Below are 15,180 nucleotides of genomic sequence, written 5' to 3' on the forward strand. Positions count from 1 at the left end.
TGGAACTTAGGCTGCTTTCATAACGTTGCTATTTTAAATAATACTGCAATAAACATAAGGATGCAGATATCCTTTCAAATTAGTGGTTTTATTCTTTGGGTAAATACCCAGTAATGCAATTACTTGATCGTAGGGTAGTTCTATTTTTAATTTTTTGAGGAAACTCCATACTGTTTCCAGAGTGGCAGCACCACTCTGCATTCCCACTAACAGTGCAAGTTTCTCCACATCCTCACCAATACCTGTTGTTTCTTGTGTTGTTGATTTTAGCCATTCTGACAGGTGGGAGGTGAGATCTCATTGTAGTTTTGATTCGTATTTCCCTAACAATGAGTGATCCCGAGCATCTTTTCATGTGTCTGTTGGCCATCTGGATGTTTTCTTTGAAGAAATGTATGTTCATGTCTTCTGCCCATTTTTTAATTGGATTATTTGGTTTTGGATGTTGAATTTTATAAGATCTTTATGTATTTTGGATACTAATCCTTTGTAGGGTATGTCATTTGCAAGTATCATCTCCCATTCAGTAGGCTTTCAGTTTTGTTAAGTTTCCTCCACTGTGCAGAAGCTTTTTATTTTCATGTAGTTCCAATAGTTTATTTTTGCTTTTATATGCCTTCCTTCAGGAGACACATCAAGAAAAGTGTTGCTTTGGCTGATGTCAGAGAAATTACTGCTTGTGTTCTTCTAGAATTTTAACTGTTTTGGGTCTCACATTTAAGTCTTTAATCCATTTTGAGTTAATTTTTGTATACAGTGAAGGAAGTGGTCCAGTTTCATTCTTTCAAATGTAGCTGTCCAGTTTTCCCAACACCATTTGTTGACGAGTCTTTCTCCCATTGCATATTCTTGCCTCTTCTGCCAAAGATTAATTGACCAGGGGCACCTGCGTGGCGCAGTGGGTTAAAGCCTCTGCCTTCAGCTCAGGTCATGATCCCAGGGTCCTGGGATCGAGCCGTGCATCGGGCTCTCTACTCAGCAGGGAGTCTGCTTCCCACCCCCCCTGCCTGCCTCTCTGCCTACTTGTGATCTCTGTCAAATAAATAAATAAAATCTTTAAAAAAAGAAAAAAAGATTAATTGACCATATAATCACAGGTTCATTTCTGGACTTTCTATCCTATTCCACTTCTATTTTTGTGCCAGTGCCCTAATATTTTGATTACTACAGCTTGGTTGTATAACTTGAAATCTAGACTTGTGATACCTCCAGGCTTTTCTTTTTCCAGACTATTTTGACTATTTAGGGTCTTCTGTGGTTCCAAACAGAGTTGAGGATTATTTGTTCTAGTTCTTTGAAAAATGCTGCCGTTGTTCTTGTTTTTGAAGTAAGCTCTACAAGCAATGGGGGGCTTAAACTTACAACCCTGACATCAAGAGTCACATGCTCTATCAACTGAGCCAGTCAGGTGCCCCTAATGCTGTTGGTCTTTTGATAGGGATTGAATTAAATCTACAGACTGCTTTGGGTAGTATGGACATTTTAATAATACTTGTTCTCTCAACCTATGAGCATGGAATATCGTTCCATATGTTGGTGTCATCTTCAGTTTCTTTCATCAGTGTTTTATAGTCTATAGACTACAGGTCTTTCACCTCCTTGGCTAAGTTTATTCCTAGATATTTTATTATTTTGGGTGTAAATGCACATGGGATTGCTTTCTTAATCTTTCTGTTGCTTCATTATAGTGTACAGAAATGCAACAGATTTCTGTATGTACACTGATTTTGTATCCTGCAACCTTACTGAATTCATTTATCAGTTCTAGTAGTTTTTTGGTGGAATCTTCAGGGTTTCCCATTTATAATATAGACCACAACTTCTGTGCCCATTCACTTGTCAATGGACACTTAGGTTGCTTCCTTGTCTTAGTTGTTGTAAATAATGGTGCTTGAACATAGGAGTGCCTATACCTCTTTGAGTTACTTTTGGATCATTTCCTTTGGATACAGTCCCACAATATACATGTTATTGGAACATATGGTAGTTTTATTTTAATTTTTTGAGGATCCTCCATTATGTTTTCTAATCTGGCAATACCAACCTGTCAGACCTTTAAGGACCAACTCAAAACTCCCCTTCTCTAGGCAGCCATGCCAGAGTACACCTTCCGTTTATTAGTACTTCACATTTTAGTGCCTCATCAATATGAAAATTTAAAAAATCAACTATCTTGTATAATTCAGATGTGCTACCTCCCCAATAAAACTGGAAGGTCCTGGGGCACCTGGCTGGCTCAGTCAGTAGAGCATGTGACTCTTGATCTCGAGGTTGTGAATTCGATTCCCATACTGAGTGTAGAGATTACTTTAAAATAAAATCTGGGAGCCTGGGTGGCTCAGTCAGCTGAGCCTGTCTGACTCTTGGCTCCTGTTCAGGTTGTGATCTCAGTGTCATGAGATTGAGCCCCACATCAGGGTCTGCGCTGAGTGCAGAGTCTGCTTAAGACCCTCCCTTTCCCTCTGCCCCTCCCCTCTGTGCTCTCTCTCTAAAATAAATAAGTAAATCTTTCAAAAATTAATAAAATAAAATCTCAAAAAAAAAAAAACCCACAAAAACCTAGAAGGTCTTCTGTGCAGAAATGGAATCATGTACTTTACTTACATTGTCCTCCTTCCACGCTCAGAGTAGAGCTAGTCCCTCAGGGGTGACCAGCTCAAAGACCACGCTACGTTCCCTGATCCCACCAGAGATAGGCTCTGTGGCTCTCAGTGGGAAGACCACATAGATCCCTGCCCAGCCCAAACTGGATCTTCTCCAGGTGCCTGGCATGCATCCACAGCCAGGGCTACAATGGTGAGGACAGGGCACTGGAAATCAGTTTGATGAATGATACGGTAGAAGGCCACAATCCTGCCTTGCCGGCTGAGGGCATAGGAGCAAACAGATTCATTAGCAGTGATGGCTGTTTTGATAGGATTGATTTTAACAATACAATTCAACGACCTGATTGCTCAACAGTGATACCTGGGTTACTCTTGAACAAGTACAGCTTTGTTTGTTTTAGTTGGTGAATAGTGCCTTTCTCAGGGAAGTGTTGTCAAACCCTTTTAAGGTAGAAAGTAATCCAACAGGTAGTCCTTGGAAAAAAGGTATCTCCTAGAAAAAAATAAATAAATGTAAAAACAAAACAACTTTCTGTGTCACTGTGGTATCAAAACATGTTGCTGTAGGAATCAGAGATGTGAGTGTGACACCCACTGTGACATGACCCAGAGTGACCGCAAGCAATCTCACGGTCTCGGTCTGGTTCAGGGTCCTTCTGGAAAATTCAGTGAACTAGTTAAAATGGCCCATTCCAGCCTGGATCGGAAGGGCAATACAAACAGTAAATTATCTGCAAAATGGGGGAGACGACGTACTGTTCTGTTTACAGTGATGGAGGGCAAAGAGCAGAACACAAAGACCTCCAAGCCATAGAAGAAGCTCCTCTCCCACCTGTCCACAGTTGGGGGCTTACTCCCTCCTGGGAGCAGAGGGTACCTGGTCACCCCCCAGCCACAGAAACCGTTCTGCACCATTGTACTTGCTGCTAGGTAGAGATGACCAGCCGCGGAGGCTGCTCCTTCACGTACCCAAGATCCGTACTTTGAAAGAGTTGAATATAAGTTTCTACATCACAGCCCTAATGTGCCAAAACTCTACAGACAAAACTCTTCCTTTGCAAACATGGACACTGTTTTCAATGGCTGTACTGAAGCAAAAGGCTGGTATGAGCAAGACCAAAATACATTGAAGTTATTATCTGAGGTCTCCTTTAAATTATTTTCTGTAATTACTGAGCCAGCAGTCCATTGTTATTAATTCATATTCAACCTATTTAAGCGGTCCCAGCAATGCAGGCGGAAAACAAATGCCTCGGTAATTTCCTAACTTTTGAGTGTTATTTTCTTGTCAGTTAAATTTAAAGCAACCCATTTCTGACCACATTATACCAAGTTAATCTCATTTAAAGTGCTTCACAAACCCTAACGGCTACGCTCAGGTTTTGTACTAATGAAAGCAATTTACATAGATGAAATTTATGTCAATGCATTTCATGAAAAATTTTTTATTTTATAATAACTATAGTACTTATATGATAACATCTGTTGATATTCACAGTCTAAAGCTGGCAAAGATTTAAACCCACAACATTTTCCATGCATCATGTACATTATCTGTGAAAAGCAATAAAAAAAAGCAATGAATGCATTAATCATACCAATATCATCTGCAAAGCATAAATCTGAAATACCTTTCACGTCAGCTCAAACTGCTTTTTATTTTTTACACACCTGATTTTATGCCATCTGTAAAAGGGCAAGACAAAGACTGCTGAGGAAATTCTATTTCTTGGCTGTTTGACTTTCACAGAATACTTTGGCTACGTTCTGTAAACAGAAGATTTACTATACGACTAAGAAAAGGCGAAGCAGTTGAAAGTCCACTTTTATGAAAGGCCGGGGTAGCAGCCCCAGTGTTTTCATGCCGCACCGTGGCGCCATATTTGCATGTTGGACACCTGTTTTACATTTCCCCTTGTCTGTCCATTACATGTGTTTTCACAAATACACATAGGGCCTAAACCCATTTTATGAGATAAACAGCAGAAGCAAGATGCCCAATGATACCTTTTTAGTCTCTAGTTTCGCTCCTCTGAAGGACACCAACACTGCTGTCCCAGCCACCGCCCGACACCACGAGCATCATCTGCCCACAACTCCCGGGAGCCCAGCATGAATACACCACACAGAAATTTTTTTTTAAAGATTTTATTATTTATCTGAGAGGGAGAAAGAAAGAGCTAGAAAGCACAAGGAGGGAGAGCACCACGGAGAGAGGCAGGCGCCCCAGGGAGCAGGGAGCCCAACGAAGCGGGGCCCGTTCCCAGGACCCTGGGATCATGACCTGAGCCGAAGGCAGACGCTTAACTGACTGAGCCGCCCAGGCGCCCCACCACGTAGGTATTTTAATTAGCTCCTCCAATGTTAGATAAAGTTTGCTCAGATGTGTTGCTCTCCATTCCAGTGACAACGAAGGATGCTTTCTGAGGTTTTGAGTCAACGGCAGCCGCAGAGCCCATCAGTGGGCACGAGTGACACCAAGGCCACCGTGTGCAATAAGCATACTGGTTTTCACCAGACCTGGTTCCCAGACACACAGACAGGAGCCTCTATGGTAACAGCAAAGGACACTCTCTAAGCTACATGATGAATCAGCCTTGGGAACACTTCCCTCCTGGGAGTGTTCCCCTACCTTCAACAAGCAGGGTACATTTCCACTTTCAAGAGCACTCAGATGTGACATTCCTATTATTGCATTACTGACTCAGAACTCTGCACCGAGTTTTGGCTTACAACAATGAACAATGAAACCTGAATTAATTCTTCCACAACGAGAACTGTTGAGAGCCGTGTCCCACTGAGGACTGTTAAGATTTTCATTAACAGTTGTCTTTCTTTTGGTATTGAGCTTTTGACTTCACTAAGTGTTTCAAAATGTTAACCATAAGCCTATTACCAAATTCCTCAATAAAACATTTTTATAAAGTAAATGAGCAACAGTAACTTTCAACAGCTCTACAGCAGGAGCTCCAGGGCACAAGAAGGGAAAGATTTTACCAACCCCAAACTCACATATGGTGCTACTGCTGCTAGATGCACGAAATGGTGTTCCTTGGCACCCCACCCTCACGGCCCCGCCACTCAGGGGGCCCATCCCCGCGCCCCACCCTCTCAGCAGCAGCAGTTACAGCAACCGCAACGTGAAGAACAAGAGGCCAAACAAACGAAGCTTGGACCTTGCCTGTAAGCTGTACCCGAGACCCGCTATGCAGTCGAAAAGGGCCATTTTTGTAGGTCAAAATGGGCTGAGGGTAAGCCAGGTCCTATGAGTCACTCTAAGAAAATCGAATGCCTCAAGGGCCAGTCCACTGGAGGCAGCCCTAACGGGCACAGGAGCTCCTCTGGGAATGCAGGGAATCCCAGGTCCTTGTTGCAAGGCTGTGTCCCCTTCTCCTGAGTCAAAAGTGTTCTCCATTACCAACTGGAATCTCCTCGTAGCCTCCTCCTGGAATTCTTCATTCACCCAAGAGATACCAAACCAGGTGCGGTGTCCCATGGCGGCTGCTGGCCTATTACCGATACTCGCTCCTCTCCACCCTGAACAAGGGAGGCTCAGCATCCCTGAGGGAGAGACGGGGAGCCTTCCCCTGGGGCTTGAGCTGCTGCACAGCCACTCGGAGCTCCTGCCCAGGAGGGCTCCACCTGCTGGCATCTGGGATAGCTGTTTCCTGGGTTCCAGAGCCTCACCTTCTGCACCTACCTCCAAGCTTCAAACCACACCTGATTCTGGAAGCTTCTCACTTGACCCGACTCATAACACCTAATAAAATTTACCTTTATAAGACATGTACCCCGCGTTTCTAACAAGACTTCTTGTTCTTTCCATGCAGGCACCCTGCAGTTGCCAAACACCTAAGAATCAGTTTGTCTCTGAGAGACCTCTCCCTCCTTAAGTCTACAAGAACAGAAGCATCTAGTGCTCATAAACGTCCTCACAAATGCCAAGCCCACCCTGTGTGAGCCCAAGCACTCCAAGAACAGACACCTGTGGCTCCAAGTCCAGGCAGCGCTATGCTCTGACGGCTCAAGGAGGCTCGCCATGCCCGTCATGCTGCCCCTCGACCCTCCACACCTCCCCCAGGGAGACTCAGCGGCTCCTGGCCACACAACCTCTGCCCCGGCGGCCACCAACACTGTTAGAACCCCTTGGGAATTCTGCTCTTACAGTCTGTAAATATTTGCACCCATCTGAGCTATCAAATGAATGCGGACCATTTGGAACTAACCATATCCTAGAATAAAACCACTAAGAGAAAGAAAGTTCCAATGTATTTTGCTGGCTACTTATTGTTATAGTGAAACCTAGAATAACCCAAAGCTTTGAGAATTAGGTCTCTCACCCAGGGTCACTAATTTTTCTCCCTCCCTTCCTTTCTTCCTCCCTCCCTTCCTTTCTTAAAATTTTACTTGAGAGGTAGAGAGAAAAAAAAGAGAGAGAGAGAGAGAGCATGAGCAGGAGGAGGGGGAGGGAGAAGCAGCCTCTCCACGGAGCAGGGAGCCCACCTTGGGGCTCAATCCTAGGACCCTGGAATCATGACCTGAGCGGAAGGCAGGCACTTAATCCACGGAGCCACCCAAGCACCCATGAAAAATGTTTCTAAAAGGTATGGTTCGTTACCTATAGTAATAAGAGAAATGAATTCTAATGCAAATTTGTGACACCATTTCATCACACATTCTACATTAGCAAGCCCTTTAAAAACGGTAACACCCAGCAAGTGTAACCTTCCTCCTGAAGAATTATTGTAAGTAAAAAGACGATGTAGAGAACTGAAAAATGTCCATAACCTATTAAGATAAAAAAGAACAGAATTTTTAGCTGTATGTTCAGCTCAGACTTTTAAAAATATATACTGACATCCAGTGTGGGCTGAACTCCGCTAAGGGAAAGAGGGGACCAGTTCGGACAGCAGCTCCCTCCAGTTTCCAGAGCTGAGGCCGGGAGAGGTGTGGCCACTGCCAGGAACACATGGGGCACGGGGGCCTCCCCAACTCTTGCTAAGGGCAGGGCCGCACCAAAGGAGACCTGGCCTCATGGAACTGTGCCTAGGCACATGGAAGTGCCTCCTCACAACGGAAAATTCTAGGCTAACATTCTCACTATCCATTTTGCACACACACAAGATAATATCTAGAAGATAAATTTCTAGATTCGGACAATGGGTATGTGCATTTTAAAAGCGGATACACAGGGCAGGGGGCGCCTGGGTGGCTCAGTGGGTTAAAGCCTCTGCCTTCGGCTCAGGTCATGATCCCAGGGTCCTGGGATCGAGCCCCTCTTCGGGCTCTCTGCTCAGCAGGGAACCTGCTTCCTCCTCTCTCTCTGCCTGCCTCTCTGCCTACTTGTGATCTCTCTCTGTCAAATAAATACATAAAATCTTTTAAAAAAAAATAAAATAAAATAAAAATAAAAGCAGATACACACTCCCCAACTGCCCTCTAAGAAGGTTATAACAATGGACAGCCCCACCTCTTGCCTCACCGTCTCCCACATCACAGCCCCACCTCCCTCCTTACCAGATAGATTCCAAGTGCCAATGTTTTAATTCCTGCCTTTACTTACACATTACTTCCCTTGCCCCTCAGTTCCTCCACTGGACTCAAAACCTTGGGATCATCCTTGACTCTCCCTCCCCCCGCACCATATCCAATCTAACAGCAAGTCTTGTTTGTTCTCTCTTCAAAATATACGAGGAATCCTACATTTCTCTTCACTGCCATTTACTCATTTGCTTCTTGTTTATCTTCTGCACTAGAACAGAACTACCTGAGCTTAGACTTGTGCCTGGCACAGTGAAGATGCTTCATACATATTTGGTGAGTGAATAAATACCATTTTTATAATAAAAGTCAAGCTGATTTTTAAAACCATCACCGCATGAAAAGTACTATGTTGTGGATAAACTCTATCAGAGGAAAAAGACTAGAAAATAAACACTAGATGGAAGAAGTTGCAATGGGACTTTTTCTTAATGTACAACATCCTATTTTAGCATTTCCTATTATTGCTTTATAATAAAAATGAGGATCTTTTCTGTCCTAAATAAAAGGTTAGTGAGCATCTATGAGGAAGAGAGGGTCACGACTGTAAGCATCGGCTGTGAAAAAGAGAAAGGTAACTCTGAGAGCTGGAGCTGGCCTGGCAGGCGCACCAAGGCCCTGGGGTTACACACGAACAGCAGACAAGGCCACTCCGCGAGCAGGATGGATTCAAACAAAAACAAGACCAAGTGCAAGGTTAAGTGAACACAGACAAAACATGAACACTGTCCACACCACAAAGCACCAAACGTCCCCCCTCTCCCAGCTAATGAGTGAGTGTTGCTTTTCTGCCTACTTCAGCTTTGGCCCCACTTTAGTCTACCCTCCCTACGGGTAAGATGGATTAAAATACTGAAGCACAGAACTGCCCATTTTCTGACAGCGTCCAAGCCAGACCAAACTATCTTCCCAACACCATCAGTTCCCTAATATGTGAAGTCTACCTCTTGCTGCAACAAGCAATTCAGCCCCACCTGCTCCAGGAAGCCCAGGGGTGGTCCTAGTGATCTTGGGCGGGTGGGCAATGACAGGTGTCACAACATCAGCTGCAATTACCAGCTGCTGGACATGCAGAAGCCCTAAGAGACCCAGCTGGAAAACTGACCCCAGGAGATGATCTCAGGGCTGGTTCTCTGAATACACTCCCTGATTTTCTTGTCATCTGCCTCTTTTTCCTAAAAGCTGAGTGAAGAAAATAAACAAAAATTTTTTTTAAAGTCAAAGTAATAAAATGTCCCAATGAATAGTATTACAATTAATCAAGGATGCCCTGCACAGCTTCTCTTTCCTCCCATTTCTGAAAGTCGCCCCAAGCACAGGGTTAGTGGGGGCTGGATGACTGACTCTTGGGCAGAGCCCGAGGCAACGCTACTCAAATACTTTAAGCCACATGTTCAAGCCCAATAAATTAGCCCAGGCTTAAAGAAGTCAGGCTGTACACATGTAAGAATTTTAATAAGCCCGGGAAATGCTACCTAGAGCTTATGCACGAGCTTACTGTACCAATGGGATTCGCTGCCACCAGCCACAGAGTGCTAAGCCTCTGACAAGAGCTGTCAAGCACATGGGGCAGCAGGGACAGGGAGTCGGCTTGGTCTAGGTCTCCTCAGGAGCTGGAGACTGAAAGCAGAAGGCTGGCAGCCAGATGGATGGAGAGCAGAAGAGGGCACGCAGCTCAGTGGAGCCAACAGCATTTCCTAGGAAAACATGTCGAAGGTTTGTTTGGTGGAAACCTGGTCCTTACACACCCTTCCAGAAACTAGCAAACACTGTAATCAATGTCTGCATTTATCAAATGCCTGTTTGTATCCAGAACTGTGTTAGCTACAATAGAGAGTTATTGAAGCAAACATGGTCTCTGCCTTCTAGATGCTGACACCTAATATAAATAAAAACAGTAAATCTGTCCAGAGGATTACCAAACTCGCTGAACAAACATGAAATAGTCAAAAGCACCGACCTTGTACAAATGCTGTGGGGTAAGAGCTGCAGGGTAAGTCATGGGAGATGACTCTCTAAACAGGGCGGGGCTCTAATGGAACAGTCATCTTGTTAAGGCCGAGTCTCCAAGGGGGAAGGTCAGCTTTTAAGAAAAGCTGCAAGGGCTGGGGTAAAACGAGCCAATCAAAGAAATGAGTGAAGCCTGGGGCTTGAATGAGAGAATGAAATACATGTACACAGAGAAAGAAAACTTGACAAGCATCCAAGAAAAGTAGGGGGAATCAGTGGAGCAGGTGTATGTTTCTCTACTGCTGTTCCTCAAGCCCTCTTCTGATACACACAAGAAACTCACACATCCTTTTAATGTTATTTAAACCTTGAAAGGAAACTAAATGTCCTAACCCACACCAAACCAGAGGGTTCAGAATCTGATTTTCCAGGGACGCCTGGGTGGCTCAGTTGGTTAAGCAGCTGCCTTCGGCTCAGGTCATGATCCCAGCGTCCTGGGATCGAGTCCCACATCGGGCTCCTTGCTCATCAGGGAGCCTGCTTCTCCCTCTGACTCTGCCTGCCATTCTGTCTGCCTGTGCTTGCTCTCTCTCCCTCTCTCTCTCTCTGACAAATAAATAAATAAAATCTTAAAAAAAAAAAAAGAATCTGATTTTCCAGATGACAAAAACCACTCCCTTCCCCTAGAGCTGGGACTCACCCAGCTGGATGGCAGCACCTGTCCACAAGGGCAGTGCAGCTGTCACTGACATCTTAAGGATCCACACGGGACCAGACCACCAGTAATATTAAAGAGCCGCAGCCTGAGAGGACACAGACAGACTAGGGTACTAGCAAGGATATGTCATATTTACCTGATTAAAATTTTTGAAGGAAAATTCCTTGTAGATGGCATCTCTCTCATGTAATTCTGACCATCCTGCTGCTTTCAGGTCAAGGATAACTTGGTTCCTCTCCTCTGCTGTCAAATGGCAAGCATCTGCTGCCTATAAAAGAACACACGTAATACCTGAAATGTAGAGGTTCAGTCAAACTCGAATGCATAGCCCTTTCCCTTATGGAGAGATGCAGAAAAACACCTTAAGGGCAACAATCAGTGACCATTTTGGATTCCTCTATTCTCAAAAAATAGACGAGGCTAGCTCCATACAAAATAAGCTGCCTCCATACTAAGGTGTCTCACACTTACTGTTGCCTCACACTTCACAATTCTGTGTCTCTGGTTTATCACAGATACAACCATCAACCATTACCATTGGTCATCTTACCACGACCGTATTACTAATGGCCAGCATGCCCAGATGTGGGAAATTCGGTAAGCATACCCATGCAAGGAGACCCTGCAAGTCCGCTGTCAGGGCCCAAATTAGAACTCAGGGCTCTATACTCCTGGTCCACTGCTCTTTGGACAGTCCCACATACCGTGGTGTTCTTCACTGCCTACTCACATGGCTCTTAACTCTCTGGGTGCACTATCCCCTTTCTGATGAAAACTAACTTCCAGGGGGAAAAACACAATCACACACTTAACACAGGATTTGGGATAATAACTTCTGGGGGTCCACAGATCCTCTACACTACAGGCAAAAAGCCCCTGCCTTAGTACAGTGAGTTTTTCCAGAATACCAGTAAGACAGATCCCCCCAGTCTGGCCAGAGCACTGTCCACCTTGTTGCCACACTGACCCTGGTGATGAAACTCACAAACCCAGAGTCCTGTTGGCTAACATGCCCCCACTTCCCATGCAATTTGTTTTTTAATTGAAAGAACTCTATACATCACGGCCAGAGAAAGGAGAGGACACTCTAGCAGAAGTCAGAAGAGCTTAGCTCTCGCTCCAGCATAAATGCCAACCAATATCTCCGACCATACCTATTTGCAGGGCTACTGAAGGCTCAGGTAAGAAAGGGATTGTCACCCAGAAAGACAAAACATATTATAAAGGGCTCCTCATCAAACAGCAACTAGGGGCTTAGCTGTATCCCCTACCATGAAATTACAACTCATTCCCACTTCAGAAACCCTGAAACTGTTCATCACTGACATTAAAGTAAGTAAAAGGGCAGAGTAAGTAAAACTACTTTAAGACAATTTACTCTGGGACACCTGTCTGGCTCAGTCGGTTAAGCATCTGCATTCAGCTCGGGTCACGATCTCAGGGTCCTAGGATCAAGCCCCACACCAGTCTCCCTGCTCAGTGGGGAGCCTGATTCTCCCTCTCCCTCTGCCTCTCCCCCTTCTCCCACTGGTGCACATTTGCTAATAAATAACTAATATCTTAAAAAAAAAAAAAAGGACAACTTATTCTAAGAAGAGGAAAAAAGGTTGCTAATGAACCAATTTTCTTGTCTCTCTTCCTTGCTAGGTCAGCCACCCTTCTCCATAACTAACATAAGAAAAAAAAAAAAAAGAGGGAAAAAAAATCCTCTTAATTAAATAAAAACATTTGAAGACCTGTTATCAAAAGCACTTAAACTACTAAGATCCAAAACATCTCTTCATTACTCTTAACCGTGACCTGTTATAGGAAATAATCTAAAATTTTATTAGTCACTTAAATATGTTAAGTCAACTCAGAAAAGTATGGAAAAGAAATTAAATTATGTGTCCACTCTAAGTAGCTGCCAGGAAAACTCTTAACCATGCTGTGGGCAGTGCAGCAGTCACCTGGAGTGAGTGAAACATGCCCCCTGCGCTGTTTTCCTCCACATTCTCCGCCATGTACATCCCCAAAGAGGGCAATGGTATGCACTCTGTGCTTACCACAGGTGTCTGCCCAAGAACAGGGACCGTGTCCAGGGCTGTGAAATGGAGCAACTTCATCTACGAAACACAAATGGTCCCCTTGACGCACCTTCTGCAGAACCCTTTATGATGGGCTTAATTTTTTTTTTTTTTTCCCTGTGGGAGATGGGGATGGGGATAGGCAAAAGTAGAGGATTTGGAGAGAACAAACTTCATCCAAGGCCTCACTTGGTTACTTTCAGCCATGGGGATGCTGAACAAATCACTTAGCTTCTCTCAATACCAGTATCTCATGTCTATGGTGGGGGCATCACAACCACTACCTGTCGACACTTTTTTAAGATTTTATTTATTTAGGGGCACCTGGGTGGCTCAGTGGGTTAAAGCCTCTGCCTTCGGCTCAGGTCATGATCCCAGAGTCCTGGGATCAAGCCCTGCATCAGGCTCTCTGCTTGGCAGGGAGCCTGCTTCCTCTCTCTCTCTGCCTGCCTCTGCCTACTTGTGATCTCTCTGTCAAATAAATAAATAAAATGTTTTTAAAAAAAGAGATTTTATTTATTTATTTGAGAAAGAGAGAGACCACAAGCAGGGAAGTGGCAGAGGGATAAGAGAACCAGACTCCCTGCTGAGCAGGGAGCCCAATGTGGAACTCAATCCAAAAACCCTGGGATTATCACCTGAGCCAAAGGCAGACACTTAACCGACTGAGCCACCCAGGCGCCCCGAGATTTTTTTGAGAGAGTTAAATTTAAAGAGATCTTGAATGTGAAGGCACCCAGCATTACACCCTGGCACGTGGCAGCCTCTCAAATCCTGTTTGTTCATTCCTCTGAACCCCGTATTTTTACTTAATCACCAGCACCTTGGGTACAGGTATACCCTGGGACACGCTTAGGTGACAGTAAGCACTGAACTCATGCTCTCACCTTAGTGGCCACTGAACAGTGTTCACCTTCCTCCACCATCGAGCTGTCTTCAATGTGTCCTATTAAAGACTTTCAAAGGGCCAAGGGGCTCCAGCCAGCCTCTTAAGATGAAACACGAAATTTGATACAACATTTCCCCACTAGGTGGTGCTGCGTGTTAAAGCTTCCCCTCAGTTAATGTATCTCAATATATTAATTTCTGATGCCAGAAAAATGACGAAACTCCCCGCGGAAGAGGAAAGAAGTATAGATTTGCCTCCCCCAAATACGATAATTTGTTACTAACTCCTCCCAAACATCACAGCAAAACAAGTGAGCTAACTCCGCGCTGAGCCAGCGGCTTTTCAGCGAGCGCGCCGCGCCTTTAGTCACTTCAAGTGACCCTCAGCGTCAGACAGCTTTGCAGCTACTTGTACTTTCTTTACACAAAACTCGTCCTTGGTTTTCTTCCGGCAGGCAGCTTCGCAGACAACGACAAACGATGATGCTGCGGAGCCCCTGTCTGCGGAGCCCCTGTCTCCCGCCAGGCGTCTGGCAGGTACCCGGCGCCCGAACGCTGCTCCCCGAGGTCCGACACCGAAAGCCGGGCCCACTGCGGGGTCGGCCCGGGTCCTTCCCCCACGGCCACCAGCCGGCGCCGCGGGGCCTCGCCCTCCTCCCGCACCGCGGGCCCCGGTACTCACCGTGGCCGAGAAGCTCCGGCCCCGGCCCCGCAGCGTCGCCAGCAGGAGCCGCCACAGCCCCCGCGCCCCTAGGGCCGCCGCCATGGCCGCCGGCCCAGGGCTGCCCGGCGCGCTGCCTGCCCGCAGCCCGCAGGCGTCCACCGGGCGGGCCGGGAGCCGGGAGCGGTGCGGGTGGCCCCCAGCCGCGGGCCAATTGGTCCTACAGGCGCCCGCGCGGCCCGCCCCGGAAGGTCCCGGGAGCTTCAGGGCCTCAGACCGTGCTGGGAGCAGGCGGGCGGGCGCCGCAGGCCCCCGCGCTCTCAGGTCCTGCTCCGCGCCGGCCGCGTTGTGCCTGCCTCGCGGCCGCTCTCCCGCCCGCGTGCTCAGGTTTAACCCCCGGTGGGCTCTTCGGTGTCCGGGCTCCGGCTCCCCGCACTCTCGAGGACAGTCGGTGCTGGGCTCCCTGCTGGGCGGTGGGGCCAAGAGCCCGAGTTGGTGGCGGCACTTTGCGGGCGGGCACGGGGGGAGATGGGCTCCGGTGGGTGGGTGGGAACCAGTCCCTTCCCCGCTCGCGGAGGGCAGAGAACCACAGTAGTTCGGGTCTGAGCATGTAAGGTAGGGAGCCGTGGGTGCTGCTGGGCCTGCCAAGCCGCTGAGGGCTTGGGCACGCTGCTTCATCGGTGCTAGCCCAGATAGGACAGTCTGGAAACTCGGCTCTTCATGCTCGCTAAAGAGCAGCGCACGCTGCGC

General features: G+C 46.5%; 1 protein-coding gene across 1 annotated transcript in view; it reads right to left on the reverse strand.

The window, feature by feature from the left end:
- LOC111141232 (pterin-4 alpha-carbinolamine dehydratase 2) overlaps positions 1 to 14,535 on the reverse strand; it is a 51,276-nt gene extending 36,741 nt beyond the window's left edge. The window contains exons 1-2 of the mRNA XM_022493654.1: positions 14,452 to 14,535; positions 10,952 to 11,083 (exon numbers count right to left, since the gene is read on the reverse strand). Of these exons, the coding sequence (XP_022349362.1) occupies positions 10,952 to 11,083; positions 14,452 to 14,535 (216 nt within the window). The remainder of the gene's footprint in view (positions 1 to 10,951; positions 11,084 to 14,451) is intronic.
- Positions 14,536 to 15,180: the final 645 nt, after the last annotated feature.

Source organism: Enhydra lutris, unplaced genomic scaffold, assembly GCF_002288905.1.
Source record: "Enhydra lutris kenyoni isolate GAN:26980312 unplaced genomic scaffold, ASM228890v2 scaffoldscaffold5, whole genome shotgun sequence".
NCBI classification, from domain to species: Eukaryota; Metazoa; Chordata; class Mammalia; order Carnivora; family Mustelidae; genus Enhydra; species Enhydra lutris.